At 40.0% G+C, this 15266-nt stretch overlaps 1 protein-coding gene across 4 annotated transcripts in view; it reads right to left on the reverse strand.

Moving 5' to 3' along the window:
• Window positions 1–1685: 1685 nt before the first annotated feature.
• The window catches only part of EPN2 (epsin 2), a 49836-nt gene continuing 36255 nt past the window's right edge, over window positions 1686–15266 (reverse strand). For 2 of the 4 annotated variants that reach the window (XM_068908219.1, XM_068908220.1), the window contains exons 4-9: window positions 14099–14191; window positions 13665–13821; window positions 10320–10493; window positions 8583–8675; window positions 7420–7635; window positions 1686–5848 (exon numbers count right to left, since the gene is read on the reverse strand). In XM_068908219.1, the coding sequence (XP_068764320.1) occupies window positions 5511–5848; window positions 7420–7635; window positions 8583–8675; window positions 10320–10493; window positions 13665–13821; window positions 14099–14191 (1071 nt within the window). In that variant the 3' untranslated portion in view covers window positions 1686–5510. The remainder of the gene's footprint in view (window positions 5849–7419; window positions 7636–8582; window positions 8676–10319; window positions 10494–13664; window positions 13822–14098; window positions 14192–15266) is intronic. The other 2 variants (XM_068908221.1, XM_068908223.1) reach the window with 1 other exon arrangement.

Below are 15266 nucleotides of genomic sequence, written 5' to 3' on the forward strand. Positions count from 1 at the left end.
CGAGTCCAGCGGAGGGCTACGAAGATGATCAGGGGACTGGAGCATCTCTCCCCTGAAGAAAGACTGCAAGAGCTGGGCCTGTTGAGCCTGGAGAAGAGAAGACTGAGAGGGGATCTCATCAATGTATACAAATATCTGAAGGGAGGGTGTCAAGAGGATGGGGCCTGACTATTTTCGCTGATGTCCAGCAACAGGACAAGAGGCAACGGGCAGAAACGGAACCACAGGAAGTTCCTTCTGAACATGAGGAAAACCTTTCCTGGGAGGGTGACAGAGCACTGGAACAGGTTGCCCAGAGAGGCTGTGGAGTCTCCTTCCCTGGAGAGATTCAAAACCCGTCTGGGAAAAATGCTCTAGAGGACCCTAGGTTGGACTAGATGATCTCCAGAAGTCCCTTCCAACCTCAACCATTCTGTGATTCTGTGATGAAGTTATCACAAAAGTTTCCAATTCAAGCTCTTCCTAGATCTTCCCAGTGGCAAGCAGCTTTACTTTAACATGTGCAGTTGCAAGAGGTGAAGCAGAACAGTAAAGTACTGATCACACGGAAAAAGAGAAAACGGCCAGAGTAACAATAAATAAGAGCGCACAGAAGACACATCCTGCACAGGAGCAGAAAGCAAGTAACGAAATATTATTTTGTAAAAATGAGAGGTACCAGAAATATTATATTTGGCTCGTCATCCTTGGTAACAGATGTTTTTCTTTTCCTTTCAGGCCCAAACACAGAAGTAAAATGAATCAAAGAGATAACCAGAGGCAACCTCATTTTCTACGGAAATTGGAGTGTTACTGAAGCAGCGGGTTTACAGAACGCCCACGTCAAGCGTTGTCCCACAAATCTGAAAGCAAAACGTTAGACAGGACTTTTCCCCATGTCTGCCTTTACAATAATCAGTTCTCCAGCACCACTGCAGTTCCAGCATTAGCAAATGAAGTATTTGATTACTGATCAGTCTGATTAGCAGCAAACTGTAGCTAGAGGAAACCTGGAGGGGTTCCTGAGAGGTAGCTCTTCAAACAGCCTGATAACGAAGCACCTGCCAATTTAAAACATCCACAATTAGAAACTGAAGTCACCTCCAGCTGGAGGCAGGCTCACTGTCAACCGACCTGCTAGGCCACTTGAACAACGAGACAGAGCCAAGACTGCAGAAAGGGCAAGACTCAAAAACTGGAAAAACTGAAACGATTCCCAAAGTCAGTTTTGTCACAGCTCCCCCGAACCCTACTCCATGAATGACTGTCTTTAAAGTTACATAAATATGGACGCCTCCACTGAGAAAGCAGTTGATCATCCTTCCAAAAATGCTGTTTAAAAGATAATGTGGTTTAAAGAAGCAATTCAGTCACCTGCAACACAACAAGTCTTCATTTTTATTGAGTTAATAAGGTCTCAACTGATTCTATTTAAGTGATTTGTAAGAAACCCTCCTTTCTCATAGTAAGAGCAGGCCTGCACCAGGAAAGTGATGAGTGCTTTGAAGAAATCACATTGACAATGTACAAGAAGCGTTACTCTCAATAACGATTAGATTTATCCTAGAACCTAGGACTTTTAGCACAAACCTTAATAATCTCATCCAATCCATCAACTTTCTTGAAAACTAAATCAAGCACGACAGCAACAGTTCTTAAATGTGACAAACACTACGCAGAGTCTAGAAAAAGCAACACATCTGGAATATAAGCAATACAATTTTAATTCTGACCAGTCACCTACAAACCCCTTGTCTTTCCACTGTTCTGATGGCATTATTAAATATCACATTTGTGACATCGCTAGGGAAAAATGACACAGATACAGACATTATGATACAATAGTACAAATGATAAATTATTTATACAGTAAATAATGTCAATAGTCAGCACAAATTCATAAAAAGCAGCCGGCTCCCAGTATTATGAAAACAGTTTGGTAAATATTTAAATTGTAACACTTGTAAAGGAAGCGAGTCTTGTGAGATTCTGCTGTGAAAAATAAACCATATATTTCTCCACAATCTGTGCAATATTAATACATACAGTACACATTAGAAACTGTAACAGCAAAAGGGAAGATGGATAACAACAGTTGTCTTAGCTATGGGACTTCAAGAAGACTGTAATCACCACAACCCCACCATGGTTTTCCTTCCCTGTCCCCTCAACGTAGTTTAGTTTCTATATCGTATAAAACTGAATAAATAACTGAGCTTATTTTGGGGTTTAAAATTATGCCAAGATATTTTTATTTCTATAAAATAATTAACACTTTATTCTTTGGTCAATTTGACCAGTAAGGCTATTTTAGGATGCTAACATTTTAAAATCAAAAGCACTTTTAATATTTCAAAGTGGGAAAAGAAGAGGAAGAGGCAAATGCATGTGGAGAAATACGCCAGAGCAGATGTGATCAGATACACATACGTCCTCCATGCAAAAAGAAGTGGGAGGGCGGGGAGGGAGAAGGAATTGTTCTGGATAGCAGTTAAATTACCATGAAGCAGATTTACCTTTCTGGACACAACTGAAGCCTCAACTGGCTAGGACAGAAACCACCTTTCAGTGTTACTGTTACAGCGCCACAAGTCCGCATGGCACTTGAGAGATACAGGCATGTCTACAAGCTAGTAACCAAGCAGATTTACCAAACCAGCTGCTTATATGCTCTTGAACCCATTTCCTCCTGCAATACCCAGGTCAGGTTGGGAATCTCAGCATGGTCTGAGTCCTTGGCCTAATGCCTTACAGCACCATGATCTGGGCTAATCACTGTTCCGTGTCTTGTCATGGTTTACTGTGCGATATATATATACACACATATATATATAATGTAAAAGTAATACAGCTCTTAGAGAAGTGGCTTGGTAAAAGCAACAATTTGCCATTCAGCAGTTTCATTAAGCTAGGGCTCCCTACCAGACCAACAATACATCTTTATCAAGTCATGATGACAGCTCATTATTCTGAACTGTAAACGACTTTATAAATTTCAAAACACTTACTATCAGCCCCATCTTGCCTCCAAAAACAGTTACCTAGTGTTTCGCGAGAAGATGTGATCGGAACTTTTTGGCTGAATAGATAATGCCCCATCTAATCATTGCAAATGCACTCAGGTGACCGACTAAGGGAAAAACATCAAACCACCTCAATTCCACTGTGGATAAAATTAAATTGGAAAAATAACGAAGGATAAGTCTTGCCACAGATCAATTGGAAAGCACTTTTTTTCCCATCTGCAAGAATCACACCCTTCCTGGTCTACACTTTTCAATAGCTTCAACAACAACAAAAAGTTAAGTATTTTTTCTTATTCTGAAAGGCAACATGAATGGTTTTTGTTTTTGTTTTTTTAAAGACATACTGGGTGTGGACAGTAATTCTCTTCCCTCCTATATAAAACAAGAGCAGATGAATATTCTGAATCCTACTTGTCAATTCAACAGTATCGAGAGGATAGAACAATCTGCATAGAAACATCCACACATTTAGCATTCCATACACTAATAGAGCTACACTGACCTACACAGCTAAAATCTGTGATTGTACCCTAGATTTGATAGTCTTTCAGCCTCTCCCACCCACCAAAGGACATAATCCAGTCCCCTTCATGCTAGCCAGCCCTTCCTTCCTATGGCACACTACCCTAGGCTGGTGCAGTCCCACGCAGCATCATTACACCAGGACACAGAGCTCTGGCAATTTCTTTCCGCCTTTCCCCCCCCCCCCCCTTCTAATTCAGGAAAGGCCACCAAGATGCATCAGTTCATTCACAGAGATACCCTCAAGGCAGTTACAAGCACTGGGACATCCCTTTCTACATGCTCTGCATACATTTGTGTTGCTCATGAAAGCAGAGCTTAAAAAACGCTGCCGTCTTAGAGAAGGCCAGGTTTATTCCAGTAACACTGACTGAAACCTGAGCGTGGTTTAGTGCTGATGAGTCCAGACATGCAAGTTAAAATGTATAGTTCAGCTTACAATTAATAATTGTAAATGGAACCACTTACTAATAAGGAGTGCACCTTTCATTAAGAAAAATTAGTCAATGAAATTAATGAGTTGTGTTTGTACATTAGAATTTTTAGCATTTCAAGAAGTATTACAAGAAAAGCTAGCCTTTCTTACGGTCTCCATAAAGGCAAAGTGTCTGTCCATTTTGGTAATCAGAAAACCGGAACAAATTAAGGGAAAGGCGACTTTAGTGTTTCTTCTTTTTAATGTAGTCTTAAATCACGTCATGTTCAAATTCAATTCATCTAAAAATAATTAGTTGAGAGAATTTGCTTTGATTTTCATTATGAATACTTCATTTAAAAGTAGAATATTTTAGTGTTAATCTTCCCTTTTAAACTCTCTTTACAGAAACAAAGAGCTAAAACCATAAATAAGAGGGCATTAAAACCATAAAAATGACATTTGCCAATATCTTAATTTTTTCAGCCAGACTTGATAAATCTATCAAAACCAGACAGTTAAATAAGAACCACATTATAAAAATTAGCACAAAAAGGACTATTAGGTAACTCTGCAAACTCAAATATGAAACTGTACTAAACAAAATATGTGCAAAAGTATACAAGAGTAACTGCATATAGCAAGGTTAAGCCTGAATTAGTTTTAAAGCTTGCCCCGGTGAAACTGAATTCAAAGTTGTCCCACTGTATTTCTTTTTTTCCTTTCAACTCACGTTGTAAGTCAAATAAAAACAAAATACACATGATAACTTCCAAACGAAGCTGGTACTGGACAAGCACAGAGCAGGACACTCACTCAGCACGAGTGCAGCATGCCACTCACAGAGAGTTCCTCAGGAGTCCTTAGAGAGTAGTGTACAAATTCAACACTGCATACAACAGCACACATTATACTTGACAACTTGAGAATGTTCTTGGGTTTTTTGTCTGTTTTTCCTTTTGAGACAAGCTTGCTTTCTCGGTCAAACCTTTGATACGAAAGCAGTGCGATTTTGCGTTGCAATGTTTAATGCATAAAAACCAGCCACCTGGGCCCTCAAAATCGTTCTCTTCTAAGAGTAAGGACTATGGGTGAACCAACAGTCTAGAACTGTGTATAGTTATGTGCAAAACATTCACTAGCACTCTGAATCTCAGGTCTATCGTATGGGCATAGGAAGTGACAGATGCAGGTAAATAGTAATTTCAGGATCCAGCACATCATCTGACATCTACAAAATAGCCAACGAAGTTTAAAATGGCAGGTTCTCCCTAGAAAGTGTATTGAAATGATAAACAGAGTAACAAAATGGGCAGAATCTAACTTTGGTGAAAAGTCTGAACATTTCACATAATGCTCAACAAGCCAAAGTAAGGTACCATCTGTAGCAAAGACTAGATTTAGATTAACTGGTAAGTAGAGACAACTCTTCAAAGATCATAACTGTAAACTGCAAATCTACTTCCAAGTCTCTTATACACCGTTCAGTCCAAACAGGCCACGTTCATTGAGCTGTAAAGACTTCAGCCTGAAAACACTATGAAAAGAAAGTTCTTTTGATTGGGTCTTTATAGGAGGAAAGGGTTAGTCGTATTTGTAGACTGGGACGCTGACGGCGGCATTCCTGTACTGTGAAGAGGTTGGGTCATTGATCCTGCAATGCTCACATTCAGCCCCTGGCCCATTCTTGTTATAGACGCCACAGTGCCCATAGCTGGTATCGGCGCCATTCCCACAGGCACTGGGGCCATGGAAGACAGAGGTATTGGCTCCATGCTTATTGGTGGCACAGCACTGAAAGAAGGACTGGTTCCCATGACAGGACTTGCTCTCATCTGATTTAGAGTGAGTGGCTGAGGCTGATTCACTTGGAAGGGGTTGATTGGAGTTGGTGCTGTAGCTGCACCTAATTTTGAGAAAAGAAGGGGAAAGAGGCAAGAAGATCGCATCTCCATAAACACTGGGGCTTTGGAGATTCTCTTCAGAGCCAAAGAAAGCATGTTCTGCACATCCTCCCAACCCCAAAACATCCGCTGGAGAAGCTCGTGCGGATGCCGTTCAGCTCACTGGGGCTGCACTGGTGCACAAATACAAATACTGAATTCCTCAACACCGCAAAATAACCCCCTGCTGACCAACAGTCTCCGCTTACAGTCAGTGGAGAAACAGGTTTCAAATTTGATAACCTGGAACATATCTAACCATGGCATCCAGGTCAGTAATTTTTTAGTGTTACTTAAAATCAGCATTACAGAAGAGTACAAATAGCAGGCTAACCTTAATCTGGCTACAGTATATCTGTGCATTTGCCTCAAGACTTCAGCCAGTCAATTCCACTTAGAAGCTGTACATGTTTTTGGCACTGAGTTTTGACAAGAATTCATAAAGTAAACAAGTTGTTTCCGAAATACAGTGGTGCTAGAAAAAGCAGAGAACAACTTTCCCAGCATTTGAGTTTTTTGGATTGCTGCCAACACTACAAATTCCTTTTACCGTATATGTATATAGTTATTTGGATGGCCCAATGACCCCTTCTAAACTTTCAGTAGTAAGCAGTAATGGCAGATTCACAGACTTCCTGTTGCTAAACACTGCCAATGCTGTTCAGAATTACTGGGGTTTTTTCTACCTAAAGAGTTTAACAAATTATCTTTTTTTCCACTGGAAAGTAAAGAAAATAAATACTAAAATATAAGTTTAAAAAATTTCACAAGATTAGTGTCACACAGAAACTTCCTAATTTCCATTTGAAGAGTCTTTAAAATACATACTCCTTCCAAATGTTTAGTGCCATCATCCAACTCTGATGTAAGTGAAGACTCATTTACCGCAGCAGCCAATTTACAGAAGAATTAAGACAACCAATTTGTTTCCAAATATACTAAGAGCGTGTTTTGATCAAAACTGCGTTATCTCACTAGCCTAAGGATAGCCTAACCAACAACCTATTAAAACATGCACCAGAATTTGCCATCTGGAACCTCAGGCTGCAGTCAGAGATGCAAATTTGCCTGGAGGAGCACAATTAAAAGAGCTATTCTCTACCTGGTTGTCACAAATACCTACTACCTATTACCCTCCCAAGGGTTAGAGAGTCTCTGCTGGCACACGCTCACATCTTACCTGTTCCGACAATCAGTCAGCTTTAGCTCAGCCATTTTTAATAATCAAAAGCTCTTTTCTAACCCGGATCATTTTGACAGAGCAGGTACAAAAGGTAAGCGGAAGGCAAATAGCTTGAACAAAGTAATCCAGCAGATCAGCAGCAAACACACAAGAGTAGAACTCCGGGCTTTCAGGATCCAGCAGTACACCTAGAAACCATGCTGCCTCACCCATGATCTGCTGGCTGAAGTAATCAAGAAAAACAAGCCAGAAGTGACTTATGTTAAATCTCCTGAGCCTGAGTTATGCAAAGTTTTCCTATAGGAAGAGAAAGCATAAACAGAAAACTGAAAGGAATGTACAGGAACAGACCTGGCGCCAAGAACGGATTCAGCGAAGCAACAGGTTGTGGCGGCTTAGATACCAGGGAATCCAGGTTCACCAAAGCAGCATTGGGGCCCAGAAAAGACTCGGGGGTTTTCCGAGCTGCACTCTGTTTGCCTGATGTTATGCTTGAGTGCTGGGAATCAAAGAGATCAGGACTTGTGGTACCGCTATGCTGGGATGGCAGAGTGGAACCTGATTCAGCTGTAACAACACGAGAAGAAAAAACAAAACTTCTCATCAATCTACATAATCAAGCAAAGAAAACCCTGAAGTCCCCGACAAAAGAAATATTTTGAAATCCAATGTTTGTATAAGTTACATTTAAATGTTTCAGTACATGTCACACCCTTAGCATGCAAGTGGATAAATGTTTTTTTAGAAGAACGCAAAGAAGCTAGAATTACAGTTGCAGTGCTTTATAGAAGGCTCTCCCTGACTTGCCTTGATATTCTTTCAACTACGCTGCGATAGATTACACTAAGAGATTCTGTGGAAAAGATATTCAAAAGCCTTGGGCTTCTGCCCTCGCACTAGACCATTGTTATACCTTTCCGAGTTAGAGTCCAACAGGGTTCTCTCTTTTGCGTCAAAGAGACCTGGCCCAGCTTTGAGTTAACCACCAATCTTCCAGGGAGAACCTCACTTAAAGTAAATAGTATCAAAGCACTTACTAAAATAAAAACTGTCAGATCTTAAAAATGCGAGTAATGACCAAATTCAAAAGAAATTAAAACTTTCATATAAGTAAATTTTCTAATTTGTCTACTATTGTTATCACATCAGAATTTATGCATTTGAGAAATGTAGCCAACATTGCTCTGCTCTGCACTGTCTGGGCATGAGCCATACTCCACACACATGCTAGAGGAAATTAATTTAGAAGTCAGGCAAATTTCTGGGTCAACACAGCACAGAGGTTAGAGAGTGAAATTCTACGGCTTACAATGCAAAAGAGGCCAGTTCCCCATGAGTTCATGCACAGGCCAAAATGTTAACAACAACCTTTAACTGCTGCATTATCACCAGCTTTGATCTTTTCCTTTGTGAAAGGCTTTTTTTTTTTTTTTTAAAAGGAAATTTAAGAATAGATACGTCTGTTGCTGAGACTATCAGCCAAACTACCCATTTGCTAAGAATTTGATTCATACCTGGCTTTTTGGAAGTTCGAAGTGTGTCAAATTCAGAAAAATCATCCTTAACTGTACCATTCAAATTACTGAAGAGGTCAAAAGATGTACTTCCTGTTCAAAACAACAAGAGAGCTCTGTTGTTAATAGATCTTCAGTTGCATTACACACCCGACCCTACTGAAAGGGATTTCTAACCCGTTCACGTTACTGAGAAGCCACTGTCAGGTCTCAGGTTCGCCTGTGCAGAGCAGCTTGAGCGCTTCTACTTTTACCCAGGACCAAGGAGAAGGACAATGTCAAAAAACGGTCCTTTCTTACAGCATCAGCTGACTAATTCAGAGTGATGTGCTTTTAAACCACAATATAAGGCACACCTTAGAAGGCTGGGTTTTTAAGCGCCTGCACTACAGGGAGGCACAGGCAGGCATATATTGCTTTGGAAGAAGAGAGTAGCAACAATTTTACAGCCCAGACTATAACAGGTGTGCTAATCAGCCTTCAAGCAAAAAAATCACTTCTGAATACACTTGCAAAGACAAACGCAACGCGGCTAGAACTTGAGTAATGAATTGACTTACGCTCCCTAAGTTAGAAGTAGCAGAAACGCAATGGAATTGCGGGAATGTAATCTACTCCAGGTAGAGTTGGTAAGGCCCAGTTGAGCTAAGGCAGCAGAACTTTGCCATACTTTGCAACAAATGAAAACACAACATTTGCATAATATGGACACACCCTTACCTCAAAAGGGAGGAAGAAAAGCCACATCTAAATGAAGAATAATCACACTACTGAAAAGCTTTCAAGTTTGTTTTACTGTATTTGTTGAAATGTTTTTCTTAATTTAGCTTTAACTGTCAACACTTTTCAAGCAAATGAAGACGCAGACCTAACTCCATAAAGAGTGCACAAAAAAAGACAAAGACCCAAAAGAATGTAAGTAAAGATTCTGCATAGTAACAATACTTCTTACCAAGAACAAAGACCACCACAGTTTAGGAATCGTTGCAATAACGATCCAGTTATTGCCCTTTGCCCAGAGAAAAATGGATTAGACCACTTTTTGCAGTATTCAACTTGCAAGTCCTTTGTTTATTATGTACTGAGATGAATGACCAACAGAAAATGCATTTAGAATAGCCACGGCACCAACACGAAAACATGAGGTATTAGTAAGGTTCATGAAAGTTGCATTAGTTACAGAGCACGAACAGAGAGTTACATCACCACCTTCAGCATCTTGCCACACAAAGTTTTAGGGGAAGATTTGACACCTTCAATCTGAAGTAGAAAAACCTTCATTTGTACCTCTAAAAATCTCCTCAAAGCATGGAGCTGCTCAATCTGTCAATCTACCTCTGCAGAGACATCCATCTGCACAGTATTCATCATGATGAAAGGTAAAGTTATAGTAACATTAATTTCTGGAAATTAAGTTCTTGTCTAATTAAAGATAAAATCCATTTAAAAGCCTGACAGCAGCAGCACAGTCACAAATGCACAGCACGCATCCCTACATAAAAATAACAGAATGCAGAAGGGAGATAGCATGAAGAAAGCAGCAGTGTGAATTCAGAGCTCTGACTCAGAATAACGGTATCTGAAGTTCTTTTTGCTGTTAGCTATTACAACTCGTGTATTTTATAGTCCAGCATTGCAAACTGATCAACACAGAGCTGCTGCTAACCAATCCACATAAAAATCATTCAGGTCTACATTACTCAGAAAACATGGATGTGGAATGAGGTAGTCTCTCACCGGAAGTAGAGAGAGGTTTGTTTGCAGGTGCTGGTCCCCAAGGATCCACAGAAGGTTTTGCTGCAGTAGATGATGACTGAGCAGGAGCCCAAGGGTCAACATTTTTGGACAGGGACTGAGTTGTGGATCCTGCTGGTGCTGCCCAAGGATCAACAGAAGCAGCTGGTTTGGCACCTGCAAAAAGAGCCAGCAGGAACAAAAGTAACTTGTAGCTTCCCTTCAAAAAGCTGTCCTGGGGGATTAATTTCTTTTACGGGCTGCTATTGTCAAGGAAAAAACAAAGATGTAAATCAGTTCAACATTAGACACTGAGTTTTTATCAGTATTCCTACATGATACATGCAGGACAACACACACAGCTACATTCTGTGGAAGATAGCTGAATAAAGTTAAGCTTTCATTTGAAATTAAATTAAAATCTGCAGTTCCAACAACGAGAAAATAAAACTTGCTTTCGCTATAAACATTGCCACCACAGAGAATATCTGACTTAAAATCACAGGGTGTATTTACAATAAACTGAAGGGAAAGAAGAATTCCATAAAATATTTAGGTAAAATAAACACACAATGTACGACTTGGACAAGGAAAAAAAATCTGAGAGATTCACAGATAATAATTTTAAGCCTCTTTCTACTATACTGTTACTTTGTTTAAAAAAAAAAACAACAACAACAACAACAACACAAAACACACCACAATACAATTAGCTCTCCCCGAGATAGTTTTGGTTTTTTAGCCTCATTTGTAAGCACTCTTCCTGACACAAATCTAAGTTGTCTGCTGATACCCCTTCCCACATTTTGTAACTACAGTAATTGCATGTTCAGGATTCACGCTTTTATTGGAAGATGCTGACAACTCTTTACTCCTACAAATCCAGATCACCAAATTACTTGTCTGTCAACAGTGTTTACAGGTCCTGCACAAAGTTAGGGTTTCATTCTGCCAAATGTCAAACTGGGGTGGGAGAGGAGAGGGAAGGGAAGGAAAAAACAAAAACAAAAAACCCACAAACTTGCCTCACTATGTATAATTTGCTGCCCATTTCTTCCTCTTCCCCAAGGTATTACTTACTGCTATTCACTTTAGGTGGCCTCTTTTTCCTTCTTCCATTATATAAAGTTATTTGGGCTCATCAAACCCTGGGACCATCAAAGTAAATCACATTTCCTATTTGTAGAGGGCCAGGTCCGCGCTGGAAGGTATTGCTCCCAGTTTGTTTGTCTCATTCGTTCCCACCCCTCTTTTCACCCCCTCAGCCATGAAAGTACAGGGATGGGAACTTAATACTTTAAACAAACATCTTGTTCAACTATAAGATGATCGGTTACCTTCAAATCAGATAGTACATGCACACGTTTCTTTTCCCCAGTGAAACTTCTAGAACAGCCATGGTTTAATTACTAAATGAAAAGAACTGTATCATCCAGGAGTAGGACAGAAATACCCATGCAATAAGCACCTATCACCTTTAATCACTTTGCCTCTTTCAGGTTACAACTAAGCGCTGTTCTGTTTTTTTAAAATGCACACAAAACCCATTGGCATCTTATTATTCTTTTTGAAAACCAATTCAATGCTACACATGTTGGCACAAATTCCAGTTTGCAATGTTGGTCTTTCACTTTTATCAATAGGTGGCATAGCCTTGCTGCAGCTTCAGAACAGGGAATGCTGAAATCCTCCAAATAAATCCAACTACTCCCAGTCCAGCACTCAGATTTCTTTTATCTGCCCTTAGTGCTGAGTTACAATCAATGCCACGCAAGAAATGCTAATGACAGAGCTTCTCATAAATGGAAGCTTTCAAAAAAAAGTCTTTTCTCACAGCTCACAAAATTAGAGCATTTGGGAAGATACCTTCCCTTTGCTTCCAGTATCTCTGCTGAAATGCCAAAGCACATACAGGATTTAAGAACCATGATTCAGTGACTCACTGTTTTATTAGCAGTCAAATTCATAAATCTCACATCTTCAAGACTATCCTTGGCAGCCAAGTAACGGGCCAGCTGGAATAAGGGGTTGTTATAAATGGCATTAATAAAGTTGGGAACCACTGAGAGGAAATGCTACAGCTGCAACCAATTCAAGGAAAAATAGTCAATGGATGATATATCAAGCACAAGATTTGAAGGAGGTGGGTTTTTTTTTTTGTTTTTAAACATGGAAAATTACACTGAACAGTCTTAAAGCCCTGAAACGCTGACTTTTTCCAACCTACTGTTTGACAGCTTATCACCAGAAAAGACACAGATTACACTTAAACAATGAACTGTGGTTGGCCCAGCAGCTAAGCAAGTGCATTTAATGCCATCATGAGAGAGGAAAAAAAAACAGTGAGCTTCAGTATTAAACTCCAAAATTTTTATCAGGAATCTGGAGGGTAGAATACTTACTGCTAACGCAAATGACTTTGAAGCACTATATAGCTGAGGTGCTAGAAACACCAGCCTAAAGCAAAACTGGCAGAACTAAGCTGTTAGTGTTCAGGACTGGATAGGAACCTCCCCCCCACACAGAAGCCCAACTCCAACAAAGAACAGATCCAGCTCCGTTCCCAAAGACACAGTATGTTGAACACCTACTGTGAGGAACCATCAGCTTTCTTACGCAAAGGAGCAACTCCTTGGACAGACTTTGGCTAACCTAGAAAACAGCACACTGCATAGGCAGCAAAACACATACAAAAGCAAGCACAGAACCAGCTGGACTTATGGCTCTTCAACATGTGAAGCGTTGGATCTTTCACTTCAAAATCAGATTCCATGCATGTAGCATCAAAAGTTCATGAAACAGTGAGAATTTTTAACATGGTAGAAATCGTCACTTAAACAATTCAACCCATCTGGTTTTGACTGTATACACATCCTATTTCAGTAGGAGTAGTATTAAAGATATTGTAATTCAGAACTACAGCCTTTCTAAATTATAGCATCCTGACTGAATACTATATTAAGCGTTGACAAGTGTCTCAGTCCCATGACACTGGACCGAACCAGCAGTCAAACCACAAGCATCCACCCAGGACGAGACAAGTTGTTTCTGCTGCACAAACAGAAGCCAAAGGTTCTATTTTCTCCTCCTTCTTAAAATTCATCATTCACACGCGCACACAAATCAACTGCTCAAAACAGAAAAGGAACGTAACTTCCACTCATTTCTGCTTGAAAATGAGTTAAGGGAATGTTACTTCTAAACTATGGAAAGCAACCAAAATGGACCAATATACTGACTTTACAAAGTGGGACGTTTTGCACTGTTACTGAAGAACTTGAAAAAGCTCAATATTAAAAAGCAAAAAACTTTTAAGACAGCATTCCTTCTGGCAGAGTTTGCTCTTACCAAATGATTGCCATGGGTCAGAGGCAGTAGCTGCAACTGCAGATCCTCCCCAGGGATCAGTTTGGTTTGCAACAGCAGGAGGTCCCCAAGGCTCCGTTTTCTGTGGCGCTGGTGCCGATGAGGGTAGGGCATCCATTAGGTCCAACAAAGTTGTATGCTGAGGGCAGGAACAGTCTGAGCTTTAATCAAGAGTATTACTAATCTGAAGTACAAACCCATGAGAGTGAAGAAGCAACTTTTTTTTTTTTTTTTTTTTTTCCTTTTACACACCTGCATCGACTAGTAGTTTGAAATTTAACCCACATGGAAGAAGCTTTAAGCTATACAACAAAGCAATCCCAAAAGCATAAAAGAGCTCAGTATTAAGCTATTTTGTGTTACTGTATTTCAGCTTTTGGCAGCATAACCGGGAATTTCTTAGTTGAAGGCACTACCTCCTTCTTTTTGGGAATTTTAATTGTGTCTCTGCGACTCTCCTCCAGAGCCATCTGTAATCTCAGATCATCTCCGCGTCTGAGGCGCTCCTCCTGCAAAGGAAATCAACACTGTTGATATAGACCATTAGCCTAGACTGTGCTGCTCCAGGTGGCTAGCCCCGTTGGCAGGACACTGCCAGGGAAGGCCTGTGCAGCACTCCCTGCCACCCTAGGAGCGATGTGCACCACAGGCAAGTGCAGTGGGATTGCCAGGCCTATTTGCTGTAATTTATACATAACACAAACGGAGAAAAATTTTCTTGTGAATCTCACCTCACTCAAACAGAGGTTAGAAACAACCTGACCCTGTAACACCAATATAACAGCGTGATCATTAAGCCAACATCAATTCTGCTGACTGACGTTTACCCTCATGTTGTTTTACTCCCAATGGAAAAGCTATAAACGAAACATTCTTTCCAAAAATTAAGTTACAATGCTATAAACACCATGGAATTGTAAAGATAAAGAAAATATCCCATCTTTAAATTACTATAGCGCTTTTGATCATTCAAATCACCACTGAAGGGCGTAGCAATTTAAATTTTAGTTCTCCTGACTTTTGACAGCCTCCCTCCACATCTAGCATTATTTATAGATATAACAGGTGTGTTAAGTGAATGATCTAGCCAACTCTGTGCATATTTTATAAGTTTTTAAACATCTCTAAACTACCACGCTTGTGGTAGATCCAACTATTTCAAGTTTTTTTGCTTGCACCACACCTTTCAGAAGCTGACAAATTCCCTAACCGGCATTTCCCTTGCAATTTTTAAAGTTGTTTCAACTGATACATGCTATGTGGTTGGGAGTTTTTTTCTTTTTAAGCTTCATTGCTAAACAATGAGAAAGTTTACTGGGTTATAGTTCCCCTCTCCAAGCACAGAGATACCGATGCTTAACACACAGCTGTAAGCTAAATTTTTCACAGAAAGCCCCTAAATTATTAGAGGCGTTCAGTACGGCTGGCTTGAATTTTCACCAATAGCTGAGGTTCAACAATGTTTTGTACATATTAATATGCAGTAGACTTTACCCAGAATTACAGCTTTTACTCCAAATTCGGAACGAACCTCCCAAGAATTAACATATTAATATAACCAATGTGATCGAACTTAACTGTTTA

Source organism: Struthio camelus, chromosome 15, assembly GCF_040807025.1.
Source record: "Struthio camelus isolate bStrCam1 chromosome 15, bStrCam1.hap1, whole genome shotgun sequence".
Taxonomy (NCBI): domain Eukaryota; kingdom Metazoa; phylum Chordata; class Aves; order Struthioniformes; family Struthionidae; genus Struthio; species Struthio camelus.